This window comes from Pelophylax lessonae (assembly GCF_965119305.1).
Source record: "Pelophylax lessonae genome assembly, chromosome: 2".
In the NCBI taxonomy this organism is placed as follows: Eukaryota; Metazoa; Chordata; class Amphibia; order Anura; family Ranidae; genus Pelophylax; species Pelophylax lessonae.
In genome coordinates, this window is record NC_138769.1 from 395,104,292 (window position 1) to 395,118,650 (window position 14,359).

The 14,359-nt window shown below is 43.7% G+C and overlaps 1 protein-coding gene across 1 annotated transcript in view; it reads left to right on the forward strand.

The window, feature by feature from the left end:
* RFFL (ring finger and FYVE like domain containing E3 ubiquitin protein ligase) overlaps window positions 1-13,701 on the forward strand; it is a 114,993-nt gene extending 101,292 nt beyond the window's left edge. The window contains exons 6-7 of the mRNA XM_082244310.1: window positions 2,298-2,318; window positions 13,158-13,701. Of these exons, the coding sequence (XP_082100436.1) occupies window positions 2,298-2,318; window positions 13,158-13,336 (200 nt within the window). The 3' untranslated portion in view covers window positions 13,337-13,701. The remainder of the gene's footprint in view (window positions 1-2,297; window positions 2,319-13,157) is intronic.
* Window positions 13,702-14,359: the final 658 nt, after the last annotated feature.

Genomic DNA, 14,359 nt, shown 5'->3' on the forward strand with positions numbered 1-14,359 from the left:
ATGCACTACAGACACAGATTTGTAATATATAAGGTCCTTATAAATAAAACCAAGTTTCATAAAAAAATATATTGCTTTTTGACCAACAGAAGTGCAACTTTAAAATACAAAAAAACGTAACTTTATTGGCTGTAATATCATTGCACATATTACCTAAATATATATCCAACATTAGATACTAAGAAAAATTAATAAGCCTTTTTCTTAATTTTTTGTTTCAGTAACCTATTAGATGCCTGTTGCTTTTGCGTAGTGCAATACATGTTTAAACTTTTAATGTGCTATTATTACAGACTCTGGATTGAATTGTGTTGCCAGCAGAGTAATATTAATTTTGATGTCAATTTTCAATTTAGTTTTAGTCAGTCTTTTGACTAAAATGCTGTTTAGTTTTAGTCGAATTTGAGTCATCTGAATTGTTTTAAATTTGGAAGGTTTTACTCAATGACCAGGCCATTTTTTGCGATACAGCACTGCGTTTCTTTAACTGACAATTGCGCGGTCATGAGACGCTGTACCCAAATAAAATCGATGTTCTTTTTTTCTCACAAATAGAGCTTTATTTTGGTGGTATTTGATCACCTCTGCGGTTTTTATGATTTGCGCTTAAAACAAAAAAAAGCGTCCATTCTGGGGAAAAAGAACAATATTTTTTACTTTCTGCTATAAAACATATCCAATAAAAAAATAAATAAATAAAAAAAAAAAACCTTTTTCTTAAATTTTGGCCAATATTTGTTCTGCCACATATATTTTTGGGAAAAAAAAAATCCCAATAAGTGTATATTCATTGGTTTGCACAAATTTATCGCGTCTACAAACTAGGGGATAGATTTGTCCTTTTTTTATTTTATTTATTTATTTTACTAGTAATGGCGACAATCAGCGTTTTTTTTTTTTTTTTTTTTTGCTGGACTGTGACAATGTGGACAGATTGAACACCTAACTGACACTTTTGAGGGGACCAGTGACATTACTACAGTAATCAGTGCTAAAAGTATGCCCTGTTACTGTACTGACACTGGCAGGGAAGGGGTTAACACCAGGGGCGATCAAAGGGTTGTGTGCTTCTAGGGAGTGCTTCTAACTGTGTGGGGGATGGACTCAATAGATGAACACAGAGACCTTTGTTCCTATATAGTAGGAACACAGGATTCCTGTGTTCATCTGTGACAAAACGGTGGTCTGCCGTTCTGTCTCTATGGGGGAGCGATCACAGGTGGCTGTGGACATCATGTCCGCCGGACCCGCTGATTGGCTCCCCTTCTAGCCAATAGGGGCACGCGTGCGCCACTGTCTATTACACTAAACGACATACAGGTATGTCGTGTCGCGTAATAAAGCTGACCTGCCGCAGTAAAACTACGGTGGCTGTTTGGCAAGTGGTTAAAGCCCAACTCCTGTATAAATTTATTTTTATTTTCCTTTGCAGCAGGGCTGAGCCTGCACTGCATTGGTTAACCACTTATTTTCTCTAGGGGTCAATACAGCACCTATACTCGATCCTTCAATCCTCAGGAAAATGACACTCCCCTACTAGCAGTGGACTGTTCCTTAGTTGTTCACGACCAGAGCCAGGCTATGGGCATGTCAGGAACAGTCCACTGGGGGGGGGTTGTATGTAGGCAGAAGCCAAAGGGACCGTTATTGCGCTGGGAGAGTCGGAGGATTAGGTGAGTATATCTTGGTTCTCTGAACCCCGAGGCCAAAACAAGCAGTTTACCCAACCTAAGATGCATTAAAAAAATGTGTGTGTGTGTGTGTGTGTGTGTGTGTATAGATGTATATGTGTGTGTGTATATATGTATATGTGTGTATATATATATATATATATATATATATATATATATATATATGTGTGTGTGTGTATATATATATATATATATATATATATATATATAATGTGTGTGTGTATATGGATAGATATAGAGAGAGAGCTATCTATCTCAAAAGATTCAGCAATGGGGTCCTGAAGGGGGTAAAAGGATAGGTGTGGGTAGGTAGGGGTGTGTGTGTTGAGAATGGCTTGGGCTTTAGTTAGGATACTCAGTAACCTTATTTTAACATCTCATGAAACGTGGGGGTTCAAAGGTCGTTTAAAAAAAAAAAAAAAAAGCTTCAGTAAGTATTTTGCAGTGACCTGTTTTGGTACTATTCAGTCTATTAAAGAAAAGTTTGCTTATGCATCAGTTTGATCTTAATTTTATAAACTTATGTATTTTTTTTTTTTTTCAGTGTTCCTTTGTAAATATAGTATTTAAAATCTTCTTTTTTTTTTTTTTTTTGCCCTTTTCCAGCTTCTGTGGTCGATGAAGAAGGTAAGAGGCCAGCCGTGCCTAATCCAGTGTCATTGTCACCTTTTGAACTATTTCAACCTCTTAGCGAGAAGGATTAGACACAGGCAGTAGAGTGTCATTAGCTATGTCATGTAATTCAGGGATGAGACTGAAGTGCTGAGCTATTAAGGTTCTGGTTGCAGGTCACACACAGTCCTAGGCCTGCAACTGGAGAAGATTAAAGAGGTTGGGATGTAGAAAAGGATTCATTAAAGCGTACATTGAACTGTTGCCAGGGAGGATAATACAGAGTAAGGTTTCCCATTTAGTTTGAGAAATAAAAGCTCCCTTCTAAAACACACTGTGTAATAATTCAACTTTTAACTTTCTGCCAGCTGGTTGATCACAAAAATGTATCTCTATACTACAACAAAATAGCCACAATATAAAGCACAGTTGATTATTAAATGTAAAGGTGAATATTGCTTTTTAGAGTCTTGTTAGAGGTGGGGTAAGCTAAACTCCAGGTATGACATTTTTTTTTTTTTTTTTAGTTCCATTAGTCCAGCTTGAACCAAGGTAAGTTTGCATATGCTATACCAGTCGGATTGCTGTGGAAGCCCATAATTACTGTAGTGGTTGCTGCTACTAAAGTGTTTACTGGTGTCCTGTGCAGAGCAGCTACCCTGCTGCATAGTGAACACGGGATTGCTCGCTCAGCAAGGGTGCTGTTCCCTGAACCCCTTGTGTTTTTCTGCAATGAATGAAAGACGTTCTCTGATTGGATAAGGTGAACAGGTGAGGCTATGTCACTGTCACCACTTTGTCCAATCAAAGAATGCTTTGCAGTCATTGTGAAAAATGCAAGGTATTCTGTGAATAGCGACCCCCAGTGGTTTACTATGCAGAAGGGCAGCCTCTTGGTATGGGACCCAGAAGTCAGCTGCGATCACTGTAGTAATGATTCTCCACTTCCACAGTGGACCACCAGGTATGTCATATGCATACTGAAGCTGTCCTTACTTTAACTGAAATTTGACCAGTTCAGCAGGGATCCATGTGTGGCCAATCCTGCTTGACAGAAGTTGATCCAGAATGTTGGAAATCTTTTTTTTTTTTTTTTATGTATTTTGACACTGGAGAGTTCTATTATCAGAATACAATGTCATGTTGGGGGGGGGGGGGGATTCCTCCATCCACCTCAGCTGTGTGAATGTAGGAATCTTTGTTTTGAATACAGTGATGAGGGCTTAGTACTGCTTACAAATGTCATTGCCATTACCCCGTGAGAAGAATCGCCTTCTTTTTGTTTTGATGACCATTACCATTGAGACAAAAGTGCTGAAAATGGCAAATTATGATTTGTCAGCAGAAAAAGGGGTGATGGTAAATTTTCCAGTGGGACCTTGATGACTAATGTCTAAAATAATTTTTACTTTGAGTACATTTTCTCTTTGTTAGTGTTAATGAAGTCTGCTATATTTTTTCTTTTGGGTTTTGTGCCTTCAGCTGTTTAGAAAGGCTGCGAATGACATAACTCCACATGTGTACATGAGTCTTATCTCTGTGTCACAGATCTTGGGTTGTAAATGTTCACATGCATGGTTCAGTGTTCATGATGGCTGATAGGCAGACAGAAGCATGTATGGCAAGAAACCAGTAGGGTCTCTTCTGTCATAAATATTCTGTCGGCAATTAAAAAAAAAAAAAGTTTACTATCCATATCATTTACGATCTTAAATAAAACCTTGATTCAAGATTTGCTTTCAGTAAAATTCTATTGTGAAAAAAAATAAAGGGAGTTCTCCCCAACAGGATACAGTAATGCAAAAAAACTGGATTTTCGTCTTACGTAAAATTACTTTCTCTGATGTTCATTGATGGACACGGCTGCATATCTTCTTGACTGATGGGTTTATGCTGCTCTCCATAGGAGTAGGACACTAGGCGGAAAAAATTTGACCACGCCTATAGGGCAGTCCAAGGGGGTTTACTCCCACTTCCCGCTATAGGACTTCAGTTTTGTAACAAACAGTGTCAGAAGAAATAGAACCCAACTCAATAGAGAGGCAGGGTGCTGTGTCCGTCAATGAACATCAGAGAAAAGGATTTTATAGTAAGACAAAAATCTAGTTTTCTCTTTCTTTAATTGACGGACACAGCTCCATTTCTTTTTGACCGATGGGACGTCCCAACCAGTGTCAATATGAGGGGTGGGAATAACACAGCAAGAAAAAAAAAACACATTTCCTGAAGGCTAAACATAGCCAACCAGGCAAAACAAGCTCATCCAGGAACAATTGGAGCACACCTGACAAAAATAACAAATACACCCTCCAAAGAGGACTAAACTTCTCCAACAGCAGCCTGCATAACCTTGCGGCCAAAAGAAGCATCGGCAGATGCCACCACATCCACCTTATAGAATTTTGTGAAAATGTGCACAGATGACCATGTGGCCGCTTTCTGACCTTCATCTCTGACACCTGATGACAGAAGGCCCAAGAGGCACTAAACGCCCTCGTAGAATGCGTCTTAACATGGATAGGAGGATCCTGACCCTTAATGGAATAGGCTTGCACCGCCGTCTGTCTGATCCATCTGGAAATGGTCACAGCAGACAAGGCCATGCCCTTATGGGGTCCATCCGTAAGGACAAAGAATCCGATTTCCAGAACGACTCAGTCGCTGCCAGGTACACCCTGATTGCCCAAACCACATCCAAAGAATGTAAGGCAATCTCTTTAGGATACTTAGGCTTAGGCCAGAGAGAAGGCAACACAATGTCTTGTTTTTAATGGAAACCAGAGATGACTTTGGGAAGGAACGACTGACAGGCACGAAGCACCACCTTGTCTCTGTGAACCACCAGGTAAGGTGGACAGGACAACGCAGCCGGCCCTGACACCCTGCCCGCAGAAGTAATAGCCATCAAGAAAGCTACCTTCTGTGTCAAAGTGAGCAAAGGAGTTTCGCAAATATTTAAAGGGCGGTTTCTAAAGAACTGATCGCACCAAATTGAAGACCTCACAGGGGGAGCCAGGTGGCGGACCCCCTGAAAAAAGGTTTGAACCAAGAAATTTGTGGCCAACGGGCGTTGAAAGAAAATTGCCAGGGCCGATATCTGGCCTTTTATTGGCCACTATCCACCCCCCCCCCCCCCCGAGACTCGCACCAAGTAATGTATGCCCTCCAGACTCAATGATCAATCTTTCTAGAATTAGATTTTCTAGCTTTTAAAAACGTAGGAATCACCGATTCAGACACCCCTCTATCCTTCAACACCTGGCTTTCAATAGCCAGGCTGTCAAAGCCAGCGACTGTAAAGCAGGATGGAAGATCGGTCTTAAGTTAACAGATCTTCTCTGAGAGGGAGTCTCCAAGGGACATTGGTGACCAGCCATACTAGGTCTGCGTACCAGGACCTGTGAGGCCAGTCCACTGCCACTAGGATGACCTGAATCCCTTCTGCCTTGATCCTTCGCAGAAGAGTCAGCGGAGGAAATGCGTACATTAGAGCCAATATCGTACATTAGACTATATTGGCTACAAGAGCATCTGTGGCGTCGGCCAGAGGATCCCAAGACCTTGCTACGAACCTCTGCACCTTCCTGTTGAGACGAGAGGCCAACAGGTCCACATCGGGAGTCCTCCACCTAAGGCACAAGTTAGGCAAAGCCTGATCGCCCGAATTTCCAGGATATTGATTGGCAGACTGGATTCCTCCTGAGTCTAAACCCCCCTGAGCCAGATCCGTACCCAAGACACCTCCCCATCTGGAGAGCCAGTCATTTGTTGTGACACCGCTGCCCAGTACAGGGGGAGAAAGGATTTTCCCTGTCGAAGCGCTGGAGAGTGGAGCCACCAGATCAGGGATTGCCTCGTACTCCGGCTCAACAGGATTAGATTGTCCAGAGCCTATGCATTCTTGTTCCATTTGACAAGGATGTCCTTCTGTAGAGACCTGGTAAGGAACTGAGCAGATGTAACCACTTTGAAGGTGGAGACCATCAGGCCCAGCACTTGCATGCAAGTCCTGAGGGATGATCGCCGGTTGGACAACAGGAGCCATGTCGCATCCTGCAACTTGAGTTTGACCTCTGGAAGATTTTTTTTGTTTTTTTTTAGTTTGGTGCCTCAGACCAGGTAGGTCGGACTTTATGGGCAAGAGTAAGAGTAGTATAATATAAAATAAAACAATTTATTTGAATATTTACAAAAATGTTACACAATTGTAGTAAATGGGTAAAGGCCCATTTGTGCAAGAAGTGCAGTAGTATTAGAAAACTAGTGACAGGTGAGAAATGGGTGACTTTTTGTGGGACATTTAGCTCTGTTGTTCCATGTGTCTTGGAACTAGGTTCAGAGAAAAGGTCCGGTTGGTTATCCTACGCGTTTCGGCCATATAAGGCCTTTTTCAAGGATGGGTCACCGTATCTATAAATGACAGATAATACAGGTAAGACACATATGCAAAAACTCAAATAAGAATTATGCAATGTGTTCTAAGTTTTTTTTTTTTATATTACATACATCTTTTTTGTCCGTTCCATGTATACATGCTTTCCCCCAGGTTCCTAGATTGCATCAGGAACTGTGCTGCTTCTAAAATATGATGTGAGACGAGTTATTGTTCCTCCAAGTGGGAGGAAAAAAGGAATCTAAGTAATTAAAAAATAATAATGTAGTAAAGTGTATAATCATTACTTGTAAGCTAGATCATAAAGATTAGCTGTGTTGGGATCAAAGGTAAGTTCCCTCAGCGTTATGGCTTTTGGTAACTAGAGTTGAAGATTTCATCCAATTAGGAAAAAATGAGTGACTAATATAATCAATTTAAAAAAAAATACGGTGACCTATCCTTGAAAAAGGCCTTATATGGCTGAAACGCGTAGGATAACCTACCGGACCTTTTCTCTGAACCAAGTTCCAAGACACATGGAACAACAGAGCTAAATGTCCCACAAAGTCACCTATTTCTCACCTGTCACTAGTTTTCTAATACTACTGAACCTCTTGCACAAATGGGCCTTTACCCATTCACTACAATTGTGTAACATTTTTGTAAATATTCAAATAAATTGTTTTATTTTATATAATGCTGCTCCTCTTACTCTTGCCCATAAAGTCCCATCTACCTGGTCTGAGGCACCAAACTCAAACAAAAGCTTTACTAGGGACGGTGGCAAAACCCTACTATAGGGCTTTCCTGAGATCAAAAAAAACCCCTTTTGACCTCTGGAAGATACACCCGGGCTAAGGTCGTGTCCAGGGTCAGGCCATGATAGTTCATTTTGTGGACTGAATCAGAACAGATTTTTGGAAATTGTTTCCATCCGAACTCTTGGAAATTCAGTTTCCATCCGAACTCTTGCAAAGTTTGCACCCAAATGTCCAGATTGTCTTTCGGGCATTCAGAGATTCTGCTCACAGCACCCCAACACTGCAATCCCCTTCTGCCTCAGTAAAACCAACACTTTTTTTAACACCTGAGGAGGCGAGACAAAAGGGTAATGCCACAAATTGATGGTGCTCCTCGCCCACGGCAAAGCGAAGGAAACGCTGATGCCGGACATATATATTGGGATATAAAGGTAAGCGTCCCTGATATCGATGGAGGTCAGGAAAGCCCTTTGATAAAGGGATGCCACCACCATGTGAATGGATTCCATTCAAAATTTCTGAACCCGCACAAAGTGTTTCAAAGCCTTGAGATCCAGAATGGGATGGACCTTGCCTTCCTTCCTGGGAACAGTAAACCAGTTTAAATAAAACCCATGAAAGCGTTTCCATTCTGGAAGTGGTACAATGACCCCCTGTGGGAGCAGATCCTGTACTGCCCCAAGAAGACATTGTAGAGGATCTGGGGACGAACGCAGACTGGAAGGAAAGAGCCTTCCTGGAGGCAGGGACCAAAACTCAAGCTTGTACCCGGACAGAATCAACTTGTGGACCCATTTGTCTTGAATCCAGGAGGCCCACTGATCCGGAAAGAAGCAAAGACCTCCTCCCACCCCAAGTACTGGTGAGGGTGCCCCTTCTGGCAAAAGTGAGCATGTCTGTGGTCCCAGGGGGGGCATGCTCTTGACTTACCCGGCCAGGGCCTCTTGGAACCTGCTGCGGGGTTACGGGTGGATTTTGATACCTGGTCCTTAGATCCGAAGAATGAAAGGACCACTTATGGGCCAAGAAGAAAGGACCACGCTTGCGATGAGTCTCTTTACTCCTGGCAGACTGCGGAAGCAGAATACTCTTACCTCCTGTAAGACCCTTAATGATCTCCTCCATGGAAGCACCGAGCAAGCTGTCTCCTACAAAGGGGAGATCAGTCAATACCTTCTTGGAAGCCTGGTCCGCAGACCAGTATTTCAGCCATATTATGCGGCCCAGAGTCACCGCCATCAGATACCCTGCAGGCTAAGGGGGCCGCATCCAGAGAGGCATCACAGATATACTGCAAGCCCTGGACCAACTGGCTTGTTGGGTCAGGAGAAGGTTGTCCACCTTCCAAATCCTGGCGCAGGAGCTTAGCCCATTTCATTAATGTCTGTGAAACCAAGGTTATGGCAAACACTGGCCGCAGAATTGAACTGGCCATGGTGAAAAGGTATCGTACCAGATATTCAGCTCTCTTGTCAAAGAGGTCCTTAAGGACGGAGTCCTCCCACCAGAAGGAGGGTGGGCTTTATTCTACCTGGAAACCTGAGAGTCCACCATGGGTGGTACTGTCAGTTTCTTTAGCAGGGACTCTTCAAACGCATACCTTCTAGCAAAGCACTTATAGCAGACAAGGCGGGCTGGGACCCCACAGGTCCCGCAGCCTCAAAAAGGGGGTCAGGTGGTGACACATGCTCCAGAGACTTCATGGGTTAAGCTGGAACTGCCAGCAAAATGTGAAAATTGCTGTGAAAAAAATACTAACCCACAGCTGCATCAGCAGTACTACAAGTCCCAGTGCACCAAAATCACTGTAGCAGCAAGATAGAGCCAAATAACCCTGCAGGAACTCACCACCCCCTTCATAGCTGCGGATGCAGAGTGTCAGGCTGGAAGAGGAATTTCATAGAACTGCCACTAGAGGCCCGCCGCCGATTGATAGCAATGGGAAACTACAAGAAATACCTGCCGGTGTACGGGTGAATGGGGGGTGGTCTGCAGAGGGACTCCGATATTGAGGGGGAGCGTAAAGTGGGAAGGAAGGGCACTCGGGGGGGGGGGGGGGGTCCGACCAACCTAGGGAGGGGCCCACATCCACCCCGAGGAGTCACCAGAGGGGCAGGGGGGAAACTACTTACCGCACCATAGGACCAGACGGACACCACTCTGGACAGACCACCCACCATGTTGGCATGGGTGTGCTGCGGGCCAGAGGTATGCTGCGACTTAGGTCATACTTAGGCCATGGCTAGGATCGTGACCAGGGTTGTGCGTCCTCGTGAGACGTTTAACTCGCCGGCCAGCCCCCGTCGAGTGGGGCTATGTCGCGGCCAACCAAGCGCAGAGCTAAGATTGGGTCACGCTCGCTGGCCAGACTGGGAAGACCGTAAAGGATCTAGGATATCCAGTCTGTCACCCAGTCCGGCAGTTGATTGTAGTTCTCACAGGAACAGAATTGATTGTAGCTCTCACAGGAACAGAAAATAATAAAAAAGAGAAAAATTTTGTTTAAAAGGGAAAATTCCAGGACCAGAGATCCCACCAAGGAACTAGGTCCTTACTCCTGACTAGGCAGAAAAAAAAACTGTCCTATAGCAGGAAGTGGGAGAATACCCCCTGGGACTGCCCTATAGGCGTGGTCAAATATTTTTCTGCCTAGTGTCCTACTCCTATGGAGAGCAGCATAAACGTATTGGTCAAGAAGATATGGAGCTGTGTCCGTAAATGAACGAAAGAGTAATGGATTGTAACCCTTCTACGGAATCCAAAAATAAAATGGAATATTATCAAAGAAAAGGATCCATACGCCGCACATCAAAAAGCAGACCCATGTGTAAGGTGAAGTGAATGGCAGCCTCAGCCTAGAGTCCAGACAAGCCATGCTCCAAATGCGTTCCGTTCTGCCCCTTGGAGCTTAATCATCACCCCCATGATTAAGCGACAAGGGACAGAGTGAAATGTGTTGGGGCATGGCCTGGCTGGAGTCCAGGCTGAGGCTGCCATTCACTTCCTCACACACAGAGTTCTGCTTTTAGATGTGCGGCTTATGGATCTTCTCCCTTGACATTGCTGCAGCTTGGAGCTAGGATGAGCTCCCTGCCCCTGCCTGCACTCACAGCTGTCTAGTCTGGACTTTACCTCCTCACCTGAGCGGCACCCAAACTTTGACTTTTTGGGTCACTGTGTAAAAAAAAAAAAAAAAAAAAAAAAAGGTCTATATATGCACTGATCAGTCCTAACATTATGACCTTCAGCCATAACCCGTTGAGGCTTGGACTCCATTAAACCTCTGAAGGTATGATGTCAGTAGCTCTTGAATCGGATTTCACAGGCCACCCTTTGCTCCCCATGTGCATCAATGAGTCTTAGCTGCCCATGACCCTGTCCCTGGTTTTGCTTCCTTGGACCACTTTTAGTAGGCCTCTCAAGAGCTGCAGTTATGAAAATGCTCCAACCCAGTCTTTTAGCCATTACAATTTGGCTCTTGTCAAAGTCGCTCAAATCCTTATGCCTGCCCATTTTCTCTGCTTTCACACCAACTTCAGGGAGAACCTGTTCACTTGCTGCCCAATAAATTCCACCCACTTTCAGATGCAATTGTAATGAGATAATCAGTTGTTTACTTGTCAGTGGTCATAATGTTATGGCTGATTAGTGTATATAGTATACACTGCTCAAAAAATTAAAGGAACACTTTGAAAACGCATCAGATCTCGATGGGGAACAAATATGCTGGAAATCTATACTGATATGGACTAGTAATTTGTTCGAAATGAAAGGAAAATGATCAATCTACACAGGGCTGAATTCAAAGACACCCCGAAAATCAAAGTGAAAAAATGATGCAGCAGGCTAGACCATTTTGCTGAAATTTTCATCTTTTCTGACTGTTTTTCACTAGTTTTGCATTTGGCTAGGGCCAGTGTCACTACTGGTAGCATGAGGGGATACCTGGACCCTATAGAGGTTGCACAGGCAGTCCAACTCCTCCAGGATGGCACATCAATACATGTCATTGCCAGAAGGTTTGCTGTGTCTCCAAGCACAGTCTCAAGAGCATGGAGGAGATTCCAGGAGACAGACAATTACTCTAGGAGAACTGGACAGGGCCGTAGAAGGTCCTTGAACCATCAGTAGGACCAGTATCTGCTCCTTTGTGCAAGGAGGAACAGGATGAGCACTGCCAGAGTCTTACAAAATGACCTCCAGCAGGCCACTGGTGTGAATGTCTCTGACCAAACAATCGGAAACAAACTTCATGAGGGTGGCCTGAGGGCCTGGCATCCTCTAGAGGGCCCTGTGTTTACTGCTCAGCACTGTAGAGCTTGATTGGCATTTGCCATCGAACACCAAAATTGGCAGGTCTGCCACTGGCGCCCTGTGCTTTTCAGATGAGAGCAGGTTCACCCAGAGCACATGTGACAGAGGTGAGCGGGTCTGGGGAATATTATGCTGCCTGTAACATGACTGGTTTGGTGGTGGGTCAGTGATGGTCTGGGGGGGGGGGGGGCATATCCATGGAGGGACACACAGACCTCTACAGGCTAGACAATGGCACCCTGACTGCCATTAGGAATCGGGATGAAATCCTTGGATCCATTATCAGACCCTACACTGGTGCAGTGGGTCCTGGATTCCTCCTGGTGCATGGCCATGCCCGGCCTCATGTGGTGAAAGTATGCAGCCAGTTCCTAGATGATGAAGGAATTGATACCATTGAATGGCCCCCATGCTCGCCTGACCTTAATCCAATATAAAACCTCTGGGACATTGTTTTGGTCCATCGGACACTGCCAGGTTCCATCTCCGTCTGTTCAGGAGCTCAGTGATACGCTGGTCCAGATCTGGGAGGAAATACCCTAGGACACCATCTGCCGTCTCATTAAGAGCATGTCCTGATGTTGTCAGGCATGCATACAAGCACGTGGGGGCCATACAAACTACTGAGTACCATTTTGAGTTGCTGCAATGAAATTTAGGCAAAATGAACTAGCCTTCTTCAATTTTTCTCTTAGATTTTCGGGGTGTCTTTGAATTCGGCCCTCTGTAGGTTAATACATTTCATTTCCATCAAACAATGTGGCATCCTTTCGTTCTGAACACATTCCAATCCACAGTCCATATCAGTATAGATATCCAGCATGATATTTTCCCCATTGAGATCTGATGTGTTTTCAAAGTGTTCTTTTAATTTTTTGGAGCAGTGTACTTGAATAAAAATAAAGGGCAATTAACCTATACAATCATAAAGTAAAGCTGGCTATATATGGTTCTGTTTTTTCATTCAGCCAACTAAGGTGGGTAGGGGGAATCCTTCCCTGCTGGGTCACTGTATTCTGACAGTGGGACTTCCCTGCCACCAGAATACACTGATCGGCACTATAGCCAATTGACTGTAAGCACTGATCAAATGGAAAATTTCCAGCAGAAATGTTCATGAGAAGTCGATCAATAGATCGACTTATGGACTGAAATTTGGCTGGGGTCTGCTGAACCGGGCAAATTTTGATCCATGTTTGGGCTACTTCACTGTTGGTTTTACTCCCTCAGAATCACTGAGCATCAGAACCGGTTTTCTACAGGTAACCACAAAGTATTGCTTTTTTTTTTTTTTGCATTGTGCTGTTAAATGAATGCTTGTAAATACTATTTATAGCATCCTAACTAAACCATGCATGCACTTTTCTGCTGTAACTTGAATTTTTTTTTTTTTTTTTTTAACAGGCAAGCCCAGTGCTGTAAATGATGAACACTTGTGCAAGGTCTGCATGGATTCCCCCATTGACTGTGTGTTGTTGGAGTGTGGCCATATGGTAACCTGCACAAAGTGTGGCAAACGCATGAGTGAATGTCCCATCTGTCGACAGTATGTAGTGAGAGCAGTCCACGTTTTCAGATCTTGACCCGGTTTCTCAATAGTGCAGCAGTCTGCATGGCTGTGAACTGGTATTGCTAACCAGGACGGTGATGAACCTAAAACTTCTCTTGAATAATTCTTGAACCTCATGCACTATGACAAGAAAATGTCTCTGTTCACAATTTTATTTCTTGGTATTGCAATCATAAAGTTGTTGGATCAAGAACCCCGACCGAGGTTCCCCAATGTAGGACAATCCACACCAGTGGTACAGAAAAATACAAGAGCATGGACTTCTGTTTGATTCCATCGTGCCTTTCTGCATTGCCTTAGCCATTTTTGGCTACTAACTGACTTGATTTCAAATCAAAAAGGTTGTTTTTTGAAGACCTGCAACTTTATTTATGGAAAAAAAAAAAAAAAACATTTTGACAGGAAGACAAAAGCACAGAGTTAGTGCTTTTTCATAATAATAAAAGAACAAAGCAAGAGTGTGTGGTAATAAGTACCAAAGTGGTTAGTGGGCTCAATTCACGAAAACCTTAACCTACAATTTTAAAACTGTGAGAAAATGGCTCCTAGCGTTTATCAAAAATTTTTTTGCAATTCACTAAAAAGCACTACTAAAATACTGCATGCTGTATTTTTTGAAGTTGTGGTATATTAGTAGGGAAAACTTGTATTTGCACATCGGCACCCGTCGCCATCCTTAGTGAATAGCTAATAAGAAGTCGGCACCCGTCACATCCTTCACAATCATGACTTATCTGCTGCCCACTGACATTTAAAAAAAGAAAAAAGTGGGGTCCCCCCAATTCATACCAGGTCTTTTGGCACCGGTATGGACTTTGGGAGGGATCTTATGGCAAGAATGAAAAAAAAATTGGCATGAGGTTTCCCCCACAAAATCCATATCAGACCAAATGGGGGGGGGGGGGGGGGGGACTCTACGATGTGTTTTTTTTTTTTTTTTGTAAGACCGGCTTTTACATTCTGCTATCAGCGGGTACTCCTGCTGACAGTGGATGAGTCGTGGTTGTTAAGGACACCGGTGGGTGCTGGCTCCTTG